At 45.0% G+C, this 22,639-nt stretch overlaps 1 protein-coding gene across 3 annotated transcripts in view; it reads right to left on the reverse strand.

Annotated features, from left to right (window-relative positions):
- Window positions 1-5,029: 5,029 nt before the first annotated feature.
- Window positions 5,030-22,639, reverse strand: part of LOC124092070 (zinc finger protein 709) — a 59,775-nt gene continuing 42,165 nt past the window's right edge. Inside the window, exons 2-5 of one of the 3 annotated variants that reach the window (XM_046443361.2) lie at window positions 18,580-22,637; window positions 9,153-9,279; window positions 8,914-8,974; window positions 5,030-8,345 (exon numbers count right to left, since the gene is read on the reverse strand). In XM_046443361.2, the coding sequence (XP_046299317.1) occupies window positions 7,268-8,345; window positions 8,914-8,974; window positions 9,153-9,279; window positions 18,580-18,801 (1,488 nt within the window). In that variant the 5' untranslated portion in view covers window positions 18,802-22,637 and the 3' untranslated portion in view covers window positions 5,030-7,267. The other 2 variants (XR_009226704.1, XR_009226703.1) reach the window with 2 other exon arrangements.

Here is a 22,639-nt window from a genome sequence, read left to right on the forward strand (position 1 = left end):
CCTTAGCAACATAAACAGAACACTTCGTGGCTCCTGGTGGAGGTCTGGTTCTTGCTGAATGAGGAAAATGGTGGTTCAGTTCAGTTTATTTAAGTCATTTTGAGAGGCAAAGGCTGCTGCCACACAGGGGACACATTGTTTCCAGTGTGCACAGTGTGGATCCTCTGAGTGAGCGCAGCAGTGGCAGTGGCTGTGGCGGTGATGGCGGCCACTAGGGCAACAATCCCAGCAATGATGAGGGCAATATCACGCCTTGTCTGGTGCAGGATCTCACTGAGAAGATGCTTCCTCTGCATGTCCCATGGACTCCTCCACTCCTTGGACTGGTTCACTGGAAGCCAGGCTGTGGGGGGCATGTGAGGATCAATACACATTTAGATTTCATAGCCAGTGTAGACAGGTTGTGAGCCAGCAGGATGCATTGACTGCACAAGGGATCTCTGCATGAGTGATATTTACACCATCAGAGGCAGTGATTATGAGCATGGTAAGGGTGGCGTGACACACGCTTGTGCACAGTGGGTATGGGTATACTTTGGGATGAAGGTATATGTTGGGTTTAGGGCCCATTATCCACTCATGCATCCAGCCAGCTGCCACCCATTTGAAGGGTCTAGTGGCCAGCAATATTGGCCTGATATCCATCATGCCATATTGATTTCCTGCATAATGGTTGGTGACAGATCGTCCCAGGGAGCAGTTACTGCATTAGCCCACATGGTTTGAGGCACATGGCTTACATTCCAGGGAGCTGCGCCCAACCTGGCACTTAGGTGTTGATCTTCTCCAAAGAAATTTCTCTTACCATGGAGATAAGGTGTGGCTGCCACACATCGATTCCATGGGGTGCTGTCATTATAAGAGGGGGGCTTTCTAAAGAGTGTTGTTGGGCATGTTGGCAGGAAGAGTTTCTTGCACTTGCCATGGGGAGGTAGTCTATGGCTTTTGGTAGCGTTAACTACCAACTGTCAGTGAGAGACAGCCAGCATAGGACTTGTTATATTGATCTAGAAAAGTTTCATTAGCAAGAGCAAAAGAGAGAGGACGGTTCTGATTGTAGGTCTCATTATCAACGACGGAGAAACCACTCGGCCGAGCAGGAGTGGTAGTGCTGGTGTTCCCCTGCACAGGTCCTTGTACGGCTACCTCAGGATCAATGAGGAAGGAGTTATTAGAAAAGAGCTTAGATAGGGCTCCTTCCCAATTGACCAGGCTAATTTGGTGGCCAAGGGTCCAAAGCCCAATTTACCCGGCAGGCAGTTTCACTGCAGGCACCCAGATGGGGTGAGGCTTCTGTCAACATGTACAAACCCTGGACCCAGTTTTAGGAGGGACGCTGGACCATCATGAACTTGTGATGGGATCCAGCTGGGAGATTATAGGTAAATGGCAGGGCACAGTGAAGGGGGCCTACTGTTTGTGGGTGGCTGTTTCCATGGAAAATTTTGAAGTTGAAAGAAAATTTGAAGCAAACAAGATTTTGTTCAAGGCATTGTGAGGGGATTTGGTAGAGCCTTCTCCCTCCCCCTGCCCCATTTTTGTAGCCTGGTCATTAATTCCTTGCGTGTTCTGTCTACAATGCATTAAACCTGAGGGTTATAGGGGATCCCAGTGACATGATTTCTGTGCCATGTAGAGCAAAATTCCTTGAAGGCTCTGCTTGCCCAGGCTGGACCAGTGTCAGTTTTCATGCAGAAAGGAGGTGCCATGATCCCAAAGCACTTAAGTAGATGGGGATGGCCATTCCACAGCCTGAATAGGTATCAGTGACCACATAGTTATATTTTAATTTCCTGAAGGTACATAATGAGTGACATCTACTTGCCATAAGGCATTAGATTTTAATCTTGGGGATTTACTCCAGCAGGTTGTTAAGCGACAACAGGAAGGAAAGGGGCATATTTTTGTGGTCTTGACTAGCTGCTTGCAAGCCTCCTTGGTCAGTTCAGGAAATAATTTGCAGAGGCTCTGGGCATTCTCGCCAGAACTGTCCTGTCCCTCCACACCCCCAGCAGAGAGGCTTGAGCCCCTTCTGTCCCTGTATCCTGGGTGGCCAAATCCAGTCATCCACTGGGCTGCATTGTGCTGGCGCCTGCTGCTCTCTGTCCCTTGTTTAGTCCCTCCCTGATCACCTCCTTGGCTGGGTGGGGCTTCCCTGGCTTCTTCATGAGACACTTTTCCTTTCAAGCCTTGTTCACTCTGTCCATAAACTGTGGCAAGTCCTCAGTGGATTTTTGCCTTAGGCCCTGTGTATCCACTGTACCTCCCCCAGCTGGTTCCTTCTAGCACATTCTTAAAGCAGAGAGTGAACCAGATTGACATAACCTGGTGGGCCTGTGGCTTGCACCATGAGAAGAGTAGATCCCCTCTTCCCACAAGCACTCAGCTGGGGGGTCAACATTTGTGGTGGGGTGAGGTTCCCCTGCTATTCACATTTGTCATAGAAGAAGGCCTTCCACTTCAAAAATGTTGTGGGCTCAGGAGCCGCTCTGGCTGGTCTCTCCAGTCTGCAGGGCATTAAGTTCAAGAGTGAATGATTTGAGCACTTGATCTGCAGATGGCCCCCGGGGCTCATCCCCTGTACTGCCTTCTTTCCCTCCTTCAGGGCACCCTATGACTGTGGGTACCAACCGGCAGGGCGCTGTGGCGGCGCTGTGTTGGTGGCAGGCTGAGTTCCTCTCCATCAACTTTCATCTCATCTCTTCTCTTCCACAGACCTTCCAAAGGCTCTCTGGCCACTTGGAGTGGGTTTCTGGAGACCATGGCTTGCGCCTGTCTGGTGGCCTGGTCATTTCCAAGCCATCAGGGCCCCATGCTGAGCAGTGCTAATTGCATTCTTAACTATACATTGCTACAACTTTTGTGGTTAGGAGGAATCATCCTTATGTTTCAGAATCTGCTCTGGCAAAAGGGTCACAAAAGTCAGGCCCTTCATACTCTCTTGGGTTCCTCTCACCCATACTAATTCCGACCTGCATTTCCATGCAGACAACAGGTGGTTTGCTGGGGAATGGGACAGACCCTGTCCACTTCCTCCAGGCAGGGCTGCAGAGACATTGCTTTTTTGGCAAAAGAAGCATGTGGGGTCTGCCCACTGGGCCACATTTATACTTACTCTCTTACCTTGTGCTCCCACCATTCATTTATCTGTCTCCTAACAAAGGGCAGAAAAAGACAACATGCTTCCTTGCAAGCCTATGGGAGGGAAATACCCAGCCATGCTGAACTCAGCTTTGACGCCACCCAGGAAGACACAGTGGTTCACACCAAGAGCCCTGAGAGAGCTGGGAGGTTCCAGCTAAAACGCCGAGAGCACCACAGTGAAGTCAGCAAACTACAGAAGCAGGACCCGGGGACTGCTGCCAGTGTGGCCCTGGTACCAGCCTGCAGGGTCAGGTCTGCACATCCGGGTGTGGGGGACAGGCCCTGTGCTGCTATAAAACCCACAGCACTGGCCTTAGTCAGGCACCCAGAAGACCAACCCTGCAAGGGTGCTGAGAGCTGCAGGCGGACACCTCATCTGCCCCATGGCTCAGAGGACAGCAGTGGCCCTTATGGAGCTGACCCTGAGGCTGTGTGCCGGTCACTCCCTGGGCCCTCACTCCTTGTCCCCTTTTCTGTTCCCCAGCATCAGCCTTCTCACCTCCCTGTTTCTGAGTGTGCAGATGAGGGGTTCAGGAGGGGGTGACGGGGTTGTAGAAGAGCATGAGGACCTTGCCCTGGTCCCGGGAGGAGCGGCTCCTGGCTGCATGTACTTGAAGATGATGTTCCCGTAGGACAGGGAGCCCAGGGTGAGGTGGGCCACAGGTGTTGAAGAGTGTGTCTTCCTGAGGACGACTGCATTCTGAGCACAGCACTGATGATGTGGCCACAGGAGACCAGGAGGAAGACCATGGGAAACAGCATGATGCCCACATCCAGGATAAGGACAGTGCCCTCAATAGCCACCATGCTGACACAGGCCACACGGATCAGGATAGGTATCTCACACAGGAAGTGATCCTTCTTCTTGTGTGCACAGCAGTGTAACCATAGGGTCACTGACACAGGACCAAGGAATTGACTGCCCCACAGCCTGGAAATCATGATCACTGTGTAGGGCAGGGGCTTCCCGATAGCCACTAACCTGTCATAGGCTGTGACAGCCAGCAGCAGTCCCTCCACTCCACCCAGGCCCAGGAACAGGAAGAGCTGGACTGTGCCCCTGCAGATCTGATGATCTTGTCATGGACACGTAGTTTGTGCAGGAGCTGGGGATGGAGCTGGGGGTGAAGCTGAGGTCCTGGAAGGATGAAGGGGGTAAGGAGTACACGGGCGTGTGGAGGTGGGGTCCAGCTGTGACACCAGGATGATGGAGTGTGGCCCAGCAGGGTCAGCAGGTGGGCTACCAGGAGGACCACAAGGATGACCCTCTTCACATTGGGGAAATTAGAGAATCCCATGAGGATAAAGAGGCCCTGGGTGCTGCCATTGGTCCCATCGATCTCTATGGCACCTGAGGAGAGGTGTCAACAGCAGAAACGGCAAGGGCTGCTGGAGTGTGGGATCCTAGCCAGGCTTCAAGCAGCACCGTGAGGACTTGTTTACTGACTCACATAACCTCTATCTGTGCTGTGCAGGCTCTGCTGGGATGATTATTATCATTCCCAAGTTATAGAAAGGAAAGAGTGAATGTCCCACGTGGAGGGGCAGACCTGGTCTGCACCCAGGAAATGTGGCTGCCATCTTCACCCTTATCCACCCCCGATTCAGTGTTACTGCAGAACAGGAGGACACACACCTGCTGAGCTCCATCCTTTGCTTCTTCCAGCTACACAAGTTCCTGAGCTCCTGTCAAAACCTCAGAGGCACAAAGAACACCCCAAACAACCACCTGATAGGATTTAGGACACAATGTGCATCTGATCCTTGAACATCATGGGGTTGAAGTACAAGGGCAGCTCATACAGAAATCTGGTTCAGTATATAAAACAAGCTTAGAGATTTCCAAGCATTTGATAAACTAAAAGACAAAACATGTAACTAAATATTCAGTCTTTAAAATAAATATTTATTTTTTTTAGTTTTTTAGGTGGACACAATGTCTTTATTTCATAGTTGTGTGGTGCTGACCATCGAACCTAGTGTCTCCTGCATGCTAAGTGAGCACAGCACCATGGAGCCACAGCCCCGCCCTACATATTCAATCTATCAAAAATTTAGAATGTCAGGAATGCATAAATCTACGCTGTCATTATGATACTTTATCATTTACTACTATAAAATACACACAAATCTCATGTAAAAAGTGAAAATATATCAACATTTCCAGAAACAGAGACCATACAAGGTGCCACTTGCAAAGGAGAGAAATAAAAATGAAAGCAAAACTGCAGCAGCAGCGTCCCTGCAGGAGAGGAACTCGGGGAGCCTGGCGCTGTGCCATGACCTCAGACACCCCTGTGGCGGGAAACGTGTCCTTCTCCTCACTTGAGCAATGGGGACAGGATCCTAAGCCCCTGGCCCCTGTGTGGAGGTTAGTGCTCAGGCTTCTGACTCCCAATAGGAAACCCAGGCTCCTGGGACCCCCAACAGTCCTGACCCCGGGACCCTCTCCACACAGTGGAGAGGACGTGACCCAGAGACACCCCAGACAAAAGGCACCCTGTGCATCGAACTTCCCCTGGAGGATGCAGGGATGTGCCCACAGGAGCATCCTGGGTCCTCAACCCTAGGGAGCCCCTCACCCTCTTCACCCAGCATCCAGATTGCTCCCTTGTCAGATGAAATATGTAAAAACCTCCCATGAAATCAAGCTAAAAAGAACACAGAAATGAGACAATTTCTATGACAACGCATTCACCATTATTTTTGCCAAAACATCACAATTTCCAACTCATGATGTAAACCATGGTCGTGGAGCTGTGCTCCATTAGGTCATGGCTCAGACTCTGAGTCTGAGGGGGACAACTTCAAATAACACCCACTTAAAGCCTGTGACGTGCCCACCCCAGAGCTTGGACGGGCGGGGGGGGGGGGAAGAAGCAATTTTTGCTTCTGTAGACCATGGGACAGTGGGACCCTGTGAGCACTGCTGGACCCGGACACTGACTGCCTCACGTTCGTCCCACAGCTTTACCAAAGAGAAGCGATTGCCTTTGTGCTGACTGCGCAGGAGACAGCCCCCTGGGGTGCTCTGACCACCACACGCTGGGCAGCTGGCCCCGGAGTCCAATCTGAGCTGTGAATTCTGCTGTCGGGAGTCACTATAAGTCCTGTGTAGGGGAGTATGGAACAGCTGCTGTGCCCCACAACACATTGGGCCTCACCCCCATTCAGATAATGAGGTGTGGCTCCAGGAGTAGGAGTCCGCCAGTGGGGTCGAGTTACACCCTCCTGTTCCTTTGGAATCCTACTGTGTGCCCTTTTGGGATAGAATGTTCCATGGAACCTCCCCTTGTGTGTCCCCTTCCTTTGCTCTGCCCTTGATCCCCACACAGCACATGAGATGGGCGTGGCCTTCCAGGATGTCAACCTACTGGCAGCAGACATCAGGAAGACTCCACCCCCTGAATCTTGACCCTATCCTCATTTGAGTGGCTTCTCCCCCATAAAATGGGGCTCCAGGCCTGCTCTCTCTCATTCTTACCTGCCTTGCCTCCTTTGGGGGAGCTGGGTGAGGGAGCCATCACAGAACCAAAGAAAAAGACATTTCTCTGTCTCTGTGTGACAATGTCATGCAGCCCAGTTCACCTGGAGTGACTCTGGCTGGTTTAGTCCTATGTCGGGACAAGTGGTGTCCTGTACTTGAACTTCAGTGTCAATTTTAGAAATTTAGTGAGTTTGGAATTTCTCTCTAGAAGTTAAGTGCACTTAGGATTTCAGAGTGTTGTGGGTTGAATTGTAGAAAGTAAGGGAATTAGAAGAAGAAGTTGTGATGTTAAACTCATAAGATCTGGGGATTTTTCGTCTGTAGAAAGATAAACAAAAACTATTTTTGCAATTCTAGAAACCGTAAGTAAACGTAAAGAATTATGAAGGTGATTCATGGGATATGTTGCTAAGTTCGGTGCTCTCCTAAGGGAAAGTTGCTTTTCTGAAAAGTTTTTGATTTACCATTTTTACATTCAAAGGATTTTTCTCCAGTAACGTCCTACATGTATATGAGTGAAACAGTAATAACAGAAAAGTTTACCAATTGTTTACATGCATACTATTTCTCTGCAGTATCTGTTCTTTCACATGTGTGAAGCAGACAGGATGTGGCAAAAGCTTTTCCACATTGTTGTTATTCATAGCGCTTTTCTCTGGTATGTATTCTTCCATGTCTGTGAAGCTGAGGGGATGTAGCAAAGGCTTTGCCACACTGCTTACATTCATAGGGCTTCTCTCCAGTGTGCATTCTTCCATGAATCTGAAGGTAACTGGATGTAGTAAAGGCTTTGCCACACTGTTGACATTCATAGGGCTTTTCTCCGGTATGTATTCTCCCATGTATATGAAGCTTAGTGGATGTAGCAAAGGCTTTGCCACACTGCTTACATGCATAGGGCTTCTCTCCAGTATGAGTTTTTGCATGTGAGTGAAGGTGAGAGGACTGAGCGAAGGCTTTCCCACACTGCTTACATTCATAGGGCTTCTCTCCAGTATGAGTTCGTTCATGTATCTGAAGGTAGGAGGCAGTAGTAAAGGCTTTTCCACACTGTTGACATTCATAGGGCTTTTCTCCGGTATGTATTCTTCCATGTATATGAAGCTCATGAGATGTAGCAAAGGCTTTGCCACACTGCTTACATTCATAGGGCTTCTCTCCAGTATGCCTTCTCTGATGTACTCTAAGTAAACTGGGATAAGCAAAGTCTTTCCCACATACCTTACAATTTAAACCTTCCTTCCCCATGTGTGTGATCCTGTGCCTTTGAAGACTTGTGTATGAAATACAGGTCTGACCACCTCGTTTACATTCATGGAGTTTCTCTCCACAATGAGTTCCTTCATGTCTTCTAAATAAAGAGGAGAAATCAAAGGCTTTCCCACATATGTCCCATTGAAAATGTTTATCTCCACTGTGTGTTATCATGTGTCTTGGAACACTGGTGGGATAAGAAGAGGCTTCACCACATTGCTGATATATATAGGGTTGCCACCCAGTATGAGTATCTCCATGCCTTTGAGTGTCACTGGAGTGACTGATGACTTTCCCATGTACTGTAGATTCATAAAGTCCATCTCCAGTTTGTATTAACATTTGTGTGTGAATATTTTGGGGAGAAACCAGAGCATTCTTACATTGTTTAAATTCACATGGCTTCTCTTCACATTCCTCATGCTTGTAGTATTTGTGTCCAGAGTATGATGTGATCTGCCTATGAAGGAATGAAGGTCATATGAAGTCTTTTGCACACATAATGAAGTGACATGGATTTACTCTATTAAAATTTTTCTTTGTTCAAGTAAGAATTGGAATCGATTTGAAGCTTCTCCCACACTATTTTGTGCCTTTGAGTTTACCATATGACTTCCTTAAGGAAGAAGAAGTGACCAGCATGTAATCAATGCTTGATTCATTCACCATTTTCTATGTATTGATAGATCTTTACATTACTACCAACATCAGGTAAAGGCTAGGTTTGCTGACTTGTTCAACTTGCCTAAAAATAAGGAGATTGAAAGCAAACAATCCTTTTCAACACAGCTTCTCTATGGCTATTATCCAAATAGTGGTATTCACATATGCAATTTCATAGTACTTTTTGAATGTCAAATACTTTGAAAAGACTGAATATCTGTTACAGCTAAGTATATATTTCTGGTAAAAAACACTATAAGAAGAAATACTTCTCAAATTATGCATACTTCTTTGGTTGGTTTCCTTTAAAAATGATATGACCGTTCTCAGACCCCGTCGTGGACTCCTCTTGTGAGTACACTTACCTTACATTGCTCCCAGAGTTTTCAATATGGTCTTCAGTGATCTTGTCTTCCCATTTCTTTCCTAAAATGAGAACACAACAATCTTTATGAGTATTTAGGAGCCAGAAATGCTTTGCCAAATCCTAGGTGCCATTTATGCTGCAATAATTCACCAATTGATTCCCTTTTCACCTTCTGCATAAATGACCAAAATAAACATGAGTTCTCGATTTGATTAATTTTAGAAATGTCATTATTACCTATAGAAGCCAGGTTTCTGAGGACTTCCAGCATCACATCTCTGTAAAGGTTCTTCTGGGAAGGATCCAGCAAAGCCCACTCCTCCTTGGTGAAGTTCACAGCCACATCCTCAAAGGTCACTGAGATCTAAAATATCCCCCCAAATGTGTAGTGGAGGCCAGGAGAGATTGACAGCATGAGAAATCTATACTCAACATGCATGATGTTCACATGATTCCCTGGACTCTCGATTAATTCCACGATTTGGTCCATCAAATCTTTACTGTACTCAACTTCTTCCAGCCATTCCAACACTAGAAATTGGCTACTCAGAAGGCAAACATCATAGTGATTTATACCTTTTCTTTGGTGAGTTCACAGGAAGTAAGACAGGCTCCCAGATTACTCCTAACTTCTTTATTGGTTGCATCTCTATTATATGTCCTAGAAACGTGTTGTGTGGTACAGAGCTAATATAAGCACTTTTGATAGTACTTATGTTTAGAAAACAAAGGTGATGAGTAGGAAATTGCAGGAATCATGAAACTAAGAGATTTTGCCAATTACAGTGGCTCCCTGTACCTACAAAGTTAATATAGACAACATGGTATTTACTGATGTCTTGTTTCCTCTGAAAGTCTATTGTTCCATACTTAAAGAAATGCCTAGAACCAGCCCCCATGCACACCCTCTGGGCATGGGGTCACTAAAAAGATACCTTCACAGACAACATTTAGACAAACTTTCACACAGGTTGTCACAATGCATTAGCTGGAGATTGAGCTCATCCTGTGTGATTACACTGAGAACAACTAGAAGTTTGCAGGTACTTTACTCCAGAACAAATTTAGTTAACTAGCTTACTATTAAATGGCCAAAACAAACATGAGTTCTCTATTTGATTAATTTAATTTATTTATTAATAAACACAACAATTTGATAATTTCCTGTGGTTACTGTCAAACCAGAATGTGGGAAGTGAAAGATGGCACATGTCTTAAAAGTAACTCAATGACCCAAAAATGTCACCTGTCCAAACAACAGCCTTACAAAATTTTATAACTCTCAGAACAATCTTCTTAATAAACAGAAGGCACTACATTTCTAAGTCTCATAGCAACAAGGCATGTTCAATGATTGTCAAACTCTTCTTAACAGCAGCCGGTTCACTACCATAATGTAGTCATGAGACACATACCAATGTTCTGCTCAAGGACATTTTGATCATTGTTGGGCTTTATGTGCAATGGTTGTCTGTTGTGAAAGAGATTCATCGTGCCTGCAGCAATGGTGGTGCCAACAAACCTAAGGGAGAAGATCATCCAGAGTGTGGTCAAGCAACAAGTTTGTAGCCCAGATTCCTGAACTATCCCACACAGTCTGGGTGTGAAACAGGCCACCACTCACATCTGTAAGCATGCTATGATGTCTGCACCATGATGGAACAGGCAAAAAGAAAATGTCCCTGCCACTGACACAGAACCACACGCAAGGACTGAGAACATACAGAACCACCCAAAACAATGAAGAATGCACATTTACACTCAGAGACATCAGCCCAACTCTGTCAGGACAATGATGCAGGCAGGAGGGCTTCATGGGCCTTCAACCCTTGGGAAGCACACTGGGGACTCTGGGTCACAGAAACACTCCACAGGACATAAACCACACCCCTACAAGTGCACCACCAGTGAAATCCCATGTATGCCCAAAGATCATGAGAGCAAAAGCAGAAATCAGATCAGGAGCAGGTGAAAAGCCTCCAGGGAAGGGGACATGAAACAAGACTCTAAACAGACACAGGACAAAGTGGTGACTCAAGAGAAAATGTGACCATTTTTAAGGAACAAAAAATGTAAAAGTCCATCACAGGAAATTCATAGAGAATACCCGAGGTGTGCTGTATTGGTATCGAAGTCATCCAACACACATTTCAGAAAAGGAGCTAAAAGCAATTATTGAAACTGTCACTTCAAAAAACCAGAGAAAGAAGAGCAAGGTAAACCTAAATTAACCACAGGAAGGTAACAGAGAAGGTGTTGATAAAACCCCAATGAGGAAACCCACAGTCCGCAAAATCAACTTCTTCATGAACATCAGCATCACTGATAAATGGACATAAGGCTAAGAGTACAGAGGACAGGGACTGGGGATGCGGCTCAGTGGAAGAGTGCTTGTCTAGTGCCTGGGAAAAACTGGGTTCAATCCTCACTGACACATAAAAAGAAAGAATTAAAAGTGTAAATTATACAATAACATTAAAGAGAAATGCAAAGAGGACTGAAAACCTACTAACAGATTTAAAATTCTCATCATCTACAATGCATTGGGACTTCAAGATTATCTTAAATGTGCTTGACACGAATTAGGCAACTTGCAAAAACTGGACCATTTCGTTGAGAGAGACAGTTTTTTATTTTTACACACAAGGGGAAATACACAAAATAGATGAGCATATGGCTGCTGAAAAAAATAGACTCAATAACTAATTACTACTACAAAAGTAAGGCAAGGCTCTAACATCACAAACAGGCTTCCATGAGACACATAAAAACTGCCACCAATTTTCTACATTTTTTCCAGAACATAGAAGCTCAGTTAAAATCTTCTAATTCTTTCTGAGGCATAAGTTACCATATTATCCAAATTAACTGGATCAAGAAAAGTATTAAATAGAAAACTATGAATGATGCTCATAATCACAAATGCAAAATTCAATCATGAATGCAAAAAACTGTATGATTAAGTCATCACACTTCAGGTGTCTATAAAAATGATGTGAAAATTATGGGCACAGGAACCCTCACTACAGTGACTACAGCATCCATATCCAGAACTGCCCAAAGCTAGATGCAAGGAAGATGCATCTTTCAATACTGAATGGACAAGCTGCAGTTTGGCCACCTCAAAGAACATCACCCAGAAAGTGAGCTCTGCAGCCTGGGAAGATACAGCACCCTTAAAGGCAGACGGGAATGTGAGAGAAGCCACTTTGAAATGGCCAAGTGCAGTAAGATTCCAAGTCAAGAACATTCTGGAATGAACAACATTATAGATGCACTAGCAGAACTGATGGGTGCCAGGGACTCAGGGAGCACAGAGGGAGGAAGGAATGAGAGGAGTGATGAACAGGTGGAACACAGGATTCCCAGAGCAGTGAAACTCTTCTGTACATTTTCTTGTATACTATGTGACACACACAATCACATCACACAGAGGAGGAACCTAAGGTAAATGGTGAACTTTGGCTTATGATAACATTTTGCTTCATCCATTCTCTTTATCAAATGTTCAACCCTGGTTTACTAACTAAGAAACATCCTACACCAATGCAATATGTTGAAAACAGTGGAGACTATCGGCTGGAGAGAAAGGGTATTCAATACTATGAGTCATGGCACATTTAATTGTCACCTTGATTGGATTAAAAGATACAGTGATTAATAAGCTTTGGGGTGTGTCCATGAGGGTGTGTCTACAAATGATTGGCATGTGGAACAGCGTATCAAATTGGAGAACCTCCTTAAGCTAGGCAGCACCATCCAATAGGATGGTGTCTTGGGAGGCACAAAAGTTGGAAGAAGAAGGAAGCAGCAGCAGAGCAAGCTCCTTCCTTCTCAATGGGTTCTTGATGGCTGCTGCAATGGCCTGAGGATATCAGACTCTGCCTTCTTCACTCTCCCAACGTGGACTCTGCCTGTGATTCTCCAGGGAGTTTCCAGAACCTTTGGTCTGGACTAGGGCAGCACCATTGATCCCTCTTGTTCTGAGGCTTCAGCCTGTTGGACTCTGTAGCTACTACTTCTCAAGCTCTCCAGCGGCAGATGGCCACTGTGGACACCAGCTTCAGGTCAAGTAGGCCAATCTAATACCTCCCCTTTTATAATCATACATCATACTGATGCTGTTCCTCTAGAGAACACTGACTAATAAATTACGTAAGCCTAAATTGCTCATAAAATAAAGTTCATATAATAAAGAAGTGAATAAACTATCAAGCCATGAAGTTTTACAAATATCTACATAAGAAACAATATTGTATGCTAAATAACTTTTTCATAATAATGCAAAAATAAAGCAAAGAGGAAGAGTCATATTTACAAATTTCAAAAGTATGGACAAAAGCAAATAAACTGATTTTGAATACTATTTTCATCCAGAAAGAAATTGGATGATAAGTCTTCAAAGTCATTCAACTGCTGGTGTGGTGGTGTGTACCTATAATTTCAGCCACTAAGGAAGTCAAGGCAGGGAAATGGTAAGTTGGAGGCCAGTCTCAGCAAATTAGCAAGACACTCAGAAATTTAGTGAGACTCGTCTTTGTCAAAAATAAAAATGGGTACTACAATTGTAGCTGAGTGTCAGAGCACTTCCTAGCATGTTTGCAGAACTCGATATGATCCTCAGCACCACAGAAAAATAAACAAACAAAATAAATGTATTCTGTCCATGTACAACTATACAAAAAAAATTAAAAAAAAAAAATATATATATATATATATATATATAAAAGAACAAGAAATAATAAATAAATAAGAAGAAGGGCTGAGAATGGGCTTTGTGGCAAAGTGCCTGTTAGTTTATTCCCCAGTAAAACACCTGCCCACCTCCAGAACACTGCTCACAAATTGAAAATCATTTCTGGAGGATAACTAAGCATGAGCAAGTCCATGGCATCAATCTTCAGCACTCAATAAGTAAGCAAGTAAATAAACAACAGTCTACAATACTAATTCTCTTGGGCTGGAGAATAGCTCAGTTGTAGAAAACTTCCCAAGCATGTATGTGGCCCTCCACTGGATCAATCTCCAGCAGTCCACACACACACACACACACACACACAAATAAATAAATAAAATAAAATAAAATAAAATACATAAAAATGATTATAATACAAAAGGTACACAATTAGAGGCATAGAATACAACAAAATCAACTAAAAGAACATACTTTCTCACAAAGGAGATTTAATGTTAGCATGATCACAACTCTCTTAAAAAACATGGAGCATTTCAGGAAATTCTGTGAAATTTAGGGCATGGTTTACTGTATTTTGTAGGTAAACATACGGAAAACTACATCTAAAATGGAAATACTAGGGTTGGGATTCTGGCTCAGCAGTAGAGTGCTTACCTAGCACATGAGAGGTCCTAGGTTTGATCCTCAGCACCACATAAAAATAAATAAATAGGTATTCTGTCCACCTACAGCAAATAACAAAAAATACTTTTCAAAAAATTGAAAATAGAAGGGCTGGGGATGTGGCTCAAGCGGTAGCGTGCTCGCCTGGCATGCGTGCGGCCCAGGTTCGATCCTCAGCACCACATACAAAGATGTTGTGTCCGCCAAAAAACAAAAAATAAATAAATATTTAAAAAATTCTCTAAAAAAAAATTCAAAATATTAGACTGTATCCAAGACAAGTCAAAATTTTGTACAGAACAGAGACAGTAGAGAGAGCATTTATGTTGCACCCAAATTTCATAAGGTAAACAGCCAGCTCCCAAAGGGTTGGCCAGGAGGAGGCACTTAGGAGGGAACAGGAATCAGGTGACATAGTGGGAGTGCTCTTGAGGGGATCATCACCCTTATTTAGGGGCATGTATTTCTCCTTTCCAGAAAACAAGTGTCATTTACTGTTTCACTGATATTCAGTGGTTAAATGATCATAGTTGGGTATTTCAGGTATTGTCAAAATTGTCATTAAAATTTACAATGAATGGGGCTGGGGATGTGGCTCAAGCAGTAGCGCACTCGCCTCGCATGCGCAGGGCGCTGGGTTCGAGCCTCAGGACCACATAAAAATAAAATAAAGATGTTATATAAACTGAAAACTGAAAAATAAATTTTAAAAAAATTACATTGGGCTGGGGATGTGGCTCAAGCAGTAGCGTGCTCACCTGGCATGCGTGCGGCCCGGGTTCAATCCTCAGCACCACATACAAACAAAGATGTTGTGTCCGCCAAGAACTAAAATAAATAAATATTAAAATTCTCTCTCTCTCTCTCTCTCTCTCTCTCTCTCTCTCTCTCTCTCTTCAAAAAAAAAATTACATTGAAGATGGGAGTGACGGTGCACACTTGTATCTCAGAGGTTCAGGAGTCTGATGCACTAGGCGATGTTGCAAGACTCTGTACCAAAACAAAGAATCTAAAAGGGGCTGGTGGTTAAGCACCTCTGGGCTCCATTCCTGATACCAAAAAAAAAACATGAACCTGCCAAGTCCAGACAACAACAGTGAAAAACTGTCATCCTTTGTCGAATTCATCACCTTGTGAAGGGCAGATACTAGTTTTCATGAAACCACATTCATAAATTTATCCACCACTATTTTTGTAGAATTGGACTCAAAATCTGCAGCAATAATGCAAGACAGAGTTTTTCTGTATCTTATGTGGGATTTTGGAATCTAGGACTGGATTTCAATTTGAAATCACTGAAAAGACAAGATTGAATCTTACAAACATTCTATATAAACTCAGGGGTAGCAAATGGTAAATTAAGTAATTAGGTGTGTTCTTTTTTTTTGTACCCCCCAAATTAAACCCAGAGATATTTTACTACTGATCCACATCCCCAGTCATTTTTATATTTTATTTTGAGATGCAGTCTCACCAGGTTGCATAAGGCTCAGCTAAGTTGCTAAGGCTGTCCTCAAATTTGCAACACTCCTGTCTCAGCCCCTGGAGCAGCCTGGCTGTAAGTTGGGAATTTTGACAATGAAAATATAACTAGACTTTACAATCCAATTCTTTCTTGCCTCTTTAATAATAGTCCATCCCATTTGGCTCTGAATAAATAAACCTGGCCCTCAGATAAGTGAGCACATCATTTCAAAGTAATACACAGAAAGCTTTGGTGCTGAGGGAGCACACATATGTCAGGTTCAAGGGGAAGGGAAGGTCCCTGACAGCTGGGACATGCTCCCTCCAGGTCTTGCTCACTGAAAGCCTCCAGGATCACTCTACCATGAACCTGGACCATGATTCCAGTCTATGAGGCTTTTCAGGTTTGCACAGCTCTGCACTGGGGTGGGTGGTCCTTATGCTCTGGGAGAGGTTTTGCTCCTTCACACTGTGAGAGATTGAAAGGGCAGGAGTAACTGCTGACCTGGCCCCTCAGCACCAGCATCCACAGGCTGCCTGTCCAACTTTCTCCAAGGACTGGGAACAGGGCTTGGGAAAATCAAGGTCCCAAGAAGTTAGTTGTCTAGATGAGGCTTGATCCAGGACATTCCTTAGCCCCAAGAACTCAGCTGATCTCCCAACAGGCTGTACCTCACAATTTTGGCTGTCCTCTAAGAGGAGCTGACCTAGGGCCTGAAATTCCTTGTACCATGCAGGGGACAGGACAGCTGTGGGCACATGGTGGCAGCCCCAGGAATGGATAGTGGCTGAGAACATAGGACTCTCTGAGGTGTCCAAAGAAAACCTGGCTGAGAAAATCAGATTTGATGTCTACACCTAAGAAAGATAAAAAAGAACCCAGAATTTTTGCAGGTGTTAACTAAAGTTCTCTATGAACTTGCTCTGTATCAATGAACCTTCAGACCACCTGATTTTGGGGATCTAAACCACCATGAGGGTATAACACAGGGTTCTGTATGGTTGGCAAGAATTATCTTGGGCTCTCTCAAGCTCTTTCAAAGCCAATTACCTTAATTTCTGTATTAGCCCAAAATTCTCCAAACAAATGACCTCAGAATATATTACCAACCTTACCCAACATATAATCACCATCTTCCAAAGCTAACAATGTAATAACAGACCTACAGAAGAAATTTCCCTTTTACTGTAGCCACCCATCTGATGATCCTACCAATGCACTTGGTTAATGTATTCAGGCATAACTTTCTTTTACAAATGTTCTTGTCAGTCATGCACAGTGGGGCGCAACTGTAATCCCAGCAGCTTGAGAGACTGGGTCAGGAGGACTGCTAAATTCAAAACTAGCCTCAGCAACTAAGTGAGGCCCTAAGGAATGTAGTGAGATCATGTCTTAAAATAAAATATAAAAAGAGCTTCAGATCTGGCTCAGTGTTTCAGTACCCCTGGGTTCAATTCCTGGTCTTAAAAAAAACATGTAATATCTTCAACAATGGGACACATACATCATTCAGGATACATTGAATCCACGTTCCTGAGGATGGTCATTAATATTTGGGTGAAAATAAACTATTTTCCTCAGGTATGGTGGCCAGTGCCTTTAATTCCAACAGCTTGAGAAGCTGAGGCAGGAGGATCAGAAGTTCCAGGCAAGGCTGGACAACATAGCCAGATCCACTCTGAAAACAAAATTTAAAAGGGCTGGAGATGAAGGGCAAGAGAATAAATCAGACATTATTATCCTATTTGCATATGTGCCTACATGACCAGTGTGAATGGACATTAGGTACAACCCAAAAAAAGAGAAGCTACAGTCTATTTATGTAGGATGCATTTTACTATCATGTATAAGTAATGAAAACCAAGTAAAATAAATAAATAAATAACTTCTGCCAAAAACAAACAAACAAATAAAAAAGGGCTGGGGATGTAAACCAAGATTCAATATCCCTAGTACCAATAACCAACTGCCTTATTTCATTTAAAGCAGCTATTTTACCTGAACACAGGATGTGTCAAGTGACTATTGTTTTCCCTGAAGTATAATACTCAGAAACAGAAAACAGAAGTGTTATTCTTATTCTTACCAGGGACAGTAGAACAGGCCTGTAATCCTAGGGACTCAGGAGGCTGAGGCAGGAAGATCACAAGTGGGAGGACAGTGTCAAAGCCACTGGTATATCTCATTTTTTTTTTTGTTTAGTTGTTGTTTTTAAATTTGGGGCGGCTATGCCTGAGTATTTCACTGATACAGCTTCTCTAGTTTTGATCCCCAATACAAAAACAAAATATTCCTTGCAATATATCAGTAGAGGGCTGGGGATGTGGCTCAAGCGGTAGCGCGCTCGCCTGGCATGCGTGCGGCCCGGGTTCAATCCTCAGCACCACATACAAACAAAGATGTTGTGTCCGCCAAAAACTAAAAAGAAACACTAAAAAATAAATAAATAAATAAATAAATACAAAGCATCTGCCAGTACTTTAAAAAATATATATATATCAGTAGAGAAAAAGTGAAAATAAGTAGACTGTGTCCATTTGAAACACATGACGAAGACCAGATATTTGAGAGTGAGGGGAAGTGGAGAGGAAGATGGCATTTTAGAATGCAGCAGGCAAATGCAAATGAAGGACCTACAGCAGCCTTTGGAGAAACTAAACTGGGGGAAGGAAAGGGGATTTGTGGCCTTGCTTCCTACCATGCAGCCCAACCCCCAGGACCAGGGGACAGAGACCCAGGGCACCCTCCAGACGCTGCTCGTCCAGGCTCTGCAGCTCACCGTTTGCGGGGCCCCAAGGGAGGTGCTGACCGCGTACCTTCAGCCCTGGACACAAACTCACCATTTTTGTCTTCCTTGGGGACTCAGTGTTCGCTGGAGAACCTCCAGACACCAGAGATCTCGGAGACACAGGCTGCTCAGAGTCACCTAGGCCTTTCTGGCAGAGCATGTGGGGCCCGGAAAGGGAGGAGCGAAGTTGGTGAGGAAGAAAAGCCCGCGACATTGCGGAAGCCCGCCCTTCCCCTCTGTTTTGGAACCTGATTGGACAGTTCCACCCCAGCATGCCTAATGGGCCACCTCCAGTCAGGCCTCTGCATTGTGACTGACAGCTAAGGTTATCCAATCACTAACTAAAATTGCCTAGAGTGGCAGATCCTTGGCCCCAGCCCTTTTCAGGTGGAGCTTCTTTCCTGGGCTGGGAACTAATCCAGGTGGGAAGCCTTTGCTTGAACGTGGTACAAATGGTAACATCTGGGATTGAGCTCTGGCTGAGGGAGACTGCTTTCCCAGCACGGGTGATGCCCTGGGTTTTAACTCACTACAGAAAGAAACAACAATTTAAAAAAAATCAAGAAAAACAATTACTTAAGGAGTCTAAGGCAGGTGGAGCCCAAGGTCAGGTGAGCATCTACAAATGCTAATGCTGTTTACCATAAGTGAAAGACCCTCCGACTCCCTGTCCAAGGAAAAGCACACGAGACACTGGCTGCAAAAGCAAGAGGCAATTTATTGCTACACAGGCGCCTGCGGGTGCTCAGCGAAACCTCAGCCGGAGCTTCCGTGAACTGGCACACCGGGCTTTGGGGCACAGATCTTTTATAGGGAATAAGTGGGTTAGTTCCTAGCACAGCGACAGTCTTCCTGTTGGACCTTCTGAATCCAGTCAGTCGGGTCACCTAGGGGGTAAACTTGTTTTTTTCAACTTATTGTTCTCGGGAAAACCATAGAATTGCATCCTGTCTTTTTAGTTCCTGTTTTTAAACCTGCATCCTGTCTTTCTGGTTCCTGTTTTTAAACCTGCATCCTATCCTTTTAGTTCCTGTTTTTAAACCTGCATCCTATCCTTTTAGTTCCTGTTTTTAAACCTGCATCCTCAAGTTTGACCGTTAGGGTTATCTATATGGAGAATCTTGTGGTAGCATTGTGCAGGACTTGAAATGCTACGTGCTGCTGGAGGGGTCTTGACATGGGGGTTGTGTAAGGGAGCATCCTGCAGCTTCAGGGCCCAAGGGTTAGATTTCCTAATGTTGGGCCTGGGGCCTTGAGGTCCTTCATTCCCCCCTTTTCTTTATCCGGGATATAATCCTATATCCATTGATCTGTCTGCTCAGAATTCAGCATTTGCTCAGCTGGTGGCTCGGTGTGTTGTTGGAGTACCTGGTATTGCTGCGTGAGGACCATAGTTTGGATTACAGACAGTCTTTCTTTCATAAATTGCATTAATTTGTTAAATATGCAGGGTCCAAATGTTAAAATTAACAGTAATATAATCAAGGGGCCAGCTACAGTAGATAATATAGTAGTTAGCCAAGGGGATTTATTATACCAGCTTTCAAACCAACTTTGGGAGCCTCGCAGGGATTTTTCCCGTGCATCCAGTCTTTCTCTAAGCTTTGTCATAGACTCCCTTACTACCCCTGTGTGATCTGTGTAAAAGCAACAGTTTTCCTTTAAGGCCGCACAAAGTCCTCCTTCCTTCAAGAATAATAGGTCCAGACCTCGTCTATTCTGCAAAACAACCTCTGATAAGGAGGTTAGGGATTTTTCTAAAGCAGTTACAGAGGTTTCTATTGCTCTTAGGTCTTGTTGGATTGCAGTCTCCAGGATCCCCAGCTGTCGAGGGCCCTCAATCAGAGCTGTAGCCCCAGTCCCAACCCCGGCCAATACTCCTGCTCCCAACAAGACTGCCAGGGTAATGCTAATAGGCTCTCGGGTGAATCGAGTCCTGCTCATGAAATGTCCCTCAAACTCTTCTGTGGAATAATAGAGCAGCCGTGGATAGATCTGGACTAACACACAAAAATCTTTAGACTGGTTGAAATTGGCTATCGCAACACATGGTGTAATCCCAGTGTTACATGCCCAGTAGAGTCCTGTTGGAGGCACTAAGTAGCTGGATGTGTCAGATGATGACACGGTTGCAGTACGTACACAGAGCTCTTTTAACGTAGAGGAGCCTCCTATGCATGTTCCTGAACCGGTTACTTCAGGCAGTGTTGCTGGGAGCCATTAGCCAAGTAGGTATGACAATTTCCTTGCCAGCGTACCCCATGTTGCAGTGACATTGAATGTACGTGACCTTGCTCAAGGACCAAGGCAGATTAGGGTGTTCCCGGTTTTAAGATAATCGTGTTTAGGGCGTTCCCAGTTTAGGTTCCAGGTTTAAGATTATTCCTGCTGGGAATAGGGCGTATCCTGCTGCCTGAGTTCCCCTTGAGTTCTCACGGGATTTAGACAATATATTTTGGAGATAGAAGCCCAGTGGAAGTGGATTTGGGCAGAGAACGTGGATTTGGGCAGAGAACGTGGATTTCCCCAGAACGTGATTGTAGACTGCTGGTGTGAGTTCGGGAATAAAGAGTTGCTGTTTGAATCTACAAGCTGTGTGGTGGCTCGTGATTGTGTGCCCAGCCAGACTGCGGCATTTGTGCCCAGCCAGACTGCGGCACAGTGTCAGCCTGTGTCTTGTTTCCCAGTTGCAGCTGGTGGAGGTGCCATAGGTGAAATTCCCATTAATAGCTACTCCTTCATAGTAGGGGGGGCTTGCCTGGAGGCAAATCCAGCAGGACTCAGTGAGATTGGTCTGGGTGGAATTGAGGGCTTGGTATCCCCCTTCAACTAGTTCCATTAGTCCTTCTCCTGACCCTGGTAAAGTAGGATTAGTGACAACTGGCACGGTCGGAGGAGTGGAGGGGGTTGGACGGATGGTATTAGATGGGGACATTGGTCTTGAGGGTGCCTGTTTATATTTTTTTGGAGGAGGAGCCTTTTGGTCTTGGAGTATCTTGTTAGGGCCTATCGGCTGGGGGTCAACGTTTATAGTTAACCTGATTTTGAATAGGACCCCCGGGTCATATGCAGTCTGATGATATACCCGTAGTCCCCATAGCCTTCCTTGTAACCAATCTTTTGATGTTCTGCCTGCCTTAGTAAAGGTAATGTTTAAGGGGTTGCAGGCAAACATGGTGCATGGCCCGTCCCCATACCATAAGGTGTTGACTGTCCCAGGTGTATTTTTACAATAGTCTGTAGAGAGTGGGGGCTCATTTTGCTTTTGTCTTTTTACTTGGATCAAATCCCAGGATGAGCTAGGGTTCCAGTATGCATCCCCCGTAGTTTCACATCCCCAAGCCTTACAATAATAACTTTCATGTTGCCCACATTTATGTGCTTGCGACTTAGTTCTCCCGTCCCTGGGGCATACATTGAATGATTTTTTTCTTAGAGCTGCCCGAGCCCTTGGGTCCCTACATCCTGCTGGATAGCGTGAGCAAGGGCAGCGCCCGCTGGAGATGCACACCTCTGGCCCACTCGGTTTAGCTGGGTCAGTAGTTGGAATATCAAAGTCTTCTGACCCGGCCAGTATGTGACAAAGATCTGGCTCCAGGTTAGGCCACCAAGCCCAGAGGGGGTACTTTGTGGATGTTTTTTCCCAAATTATGTCTCCCGCCCCCGATAGTATTTGCCATGTCTGGCGTATAGGCCGATTGAGATCATAGAGTTGGTGCCTAGCAACTGATATGGGGAAGATAGAGCACAGAGCAAGAAAAATCAACAGCGGGTAAGTCTTATCTTTAGCGGGTTCTGGGTGCATTGCAATTTCCATTCAGGCTCTGGAGTGGCGTCTGTGGGCTCCTGTGGATGTGCAGCTTTCACGTGGGAGGCGTGGATCCAAGCGGTGATGCCGTCTACTTTGATTGCAGTGGGAGTGGTCAGCAGAACGGTGTAGGGTCCTTTCCAGCGCGGTTCGAGGTTCTTGCTCTGGTGCCTGCGTACCCAGACGGTGTCTCCAACTTTGAAAGGATGTGGCAGCAAGGGGGTTTTAAGTTCCTCCTTGTATGCTGCAGCTAGAGGCTTCCAGACCTCGTTCTGGACCAATTGCAAGGCACGCAAATGAGTCT

This window comes from Marmota monax, unplaced genomic scaffold (genome assembly GCF_021218885.2).
Source record: "Marmota monax isolate L192 unplaced genomic scaffold, Marmota_monax_Labrador192_F-V1.1 WCK01_AAM20220418_F8-fsc00168, whole genome shotgun sequence".
NCBI lineage: Eukaryota > Metazoa > Chordata > Mammalia > Rodentia > Sciuridae > Marmota > Marmota monax.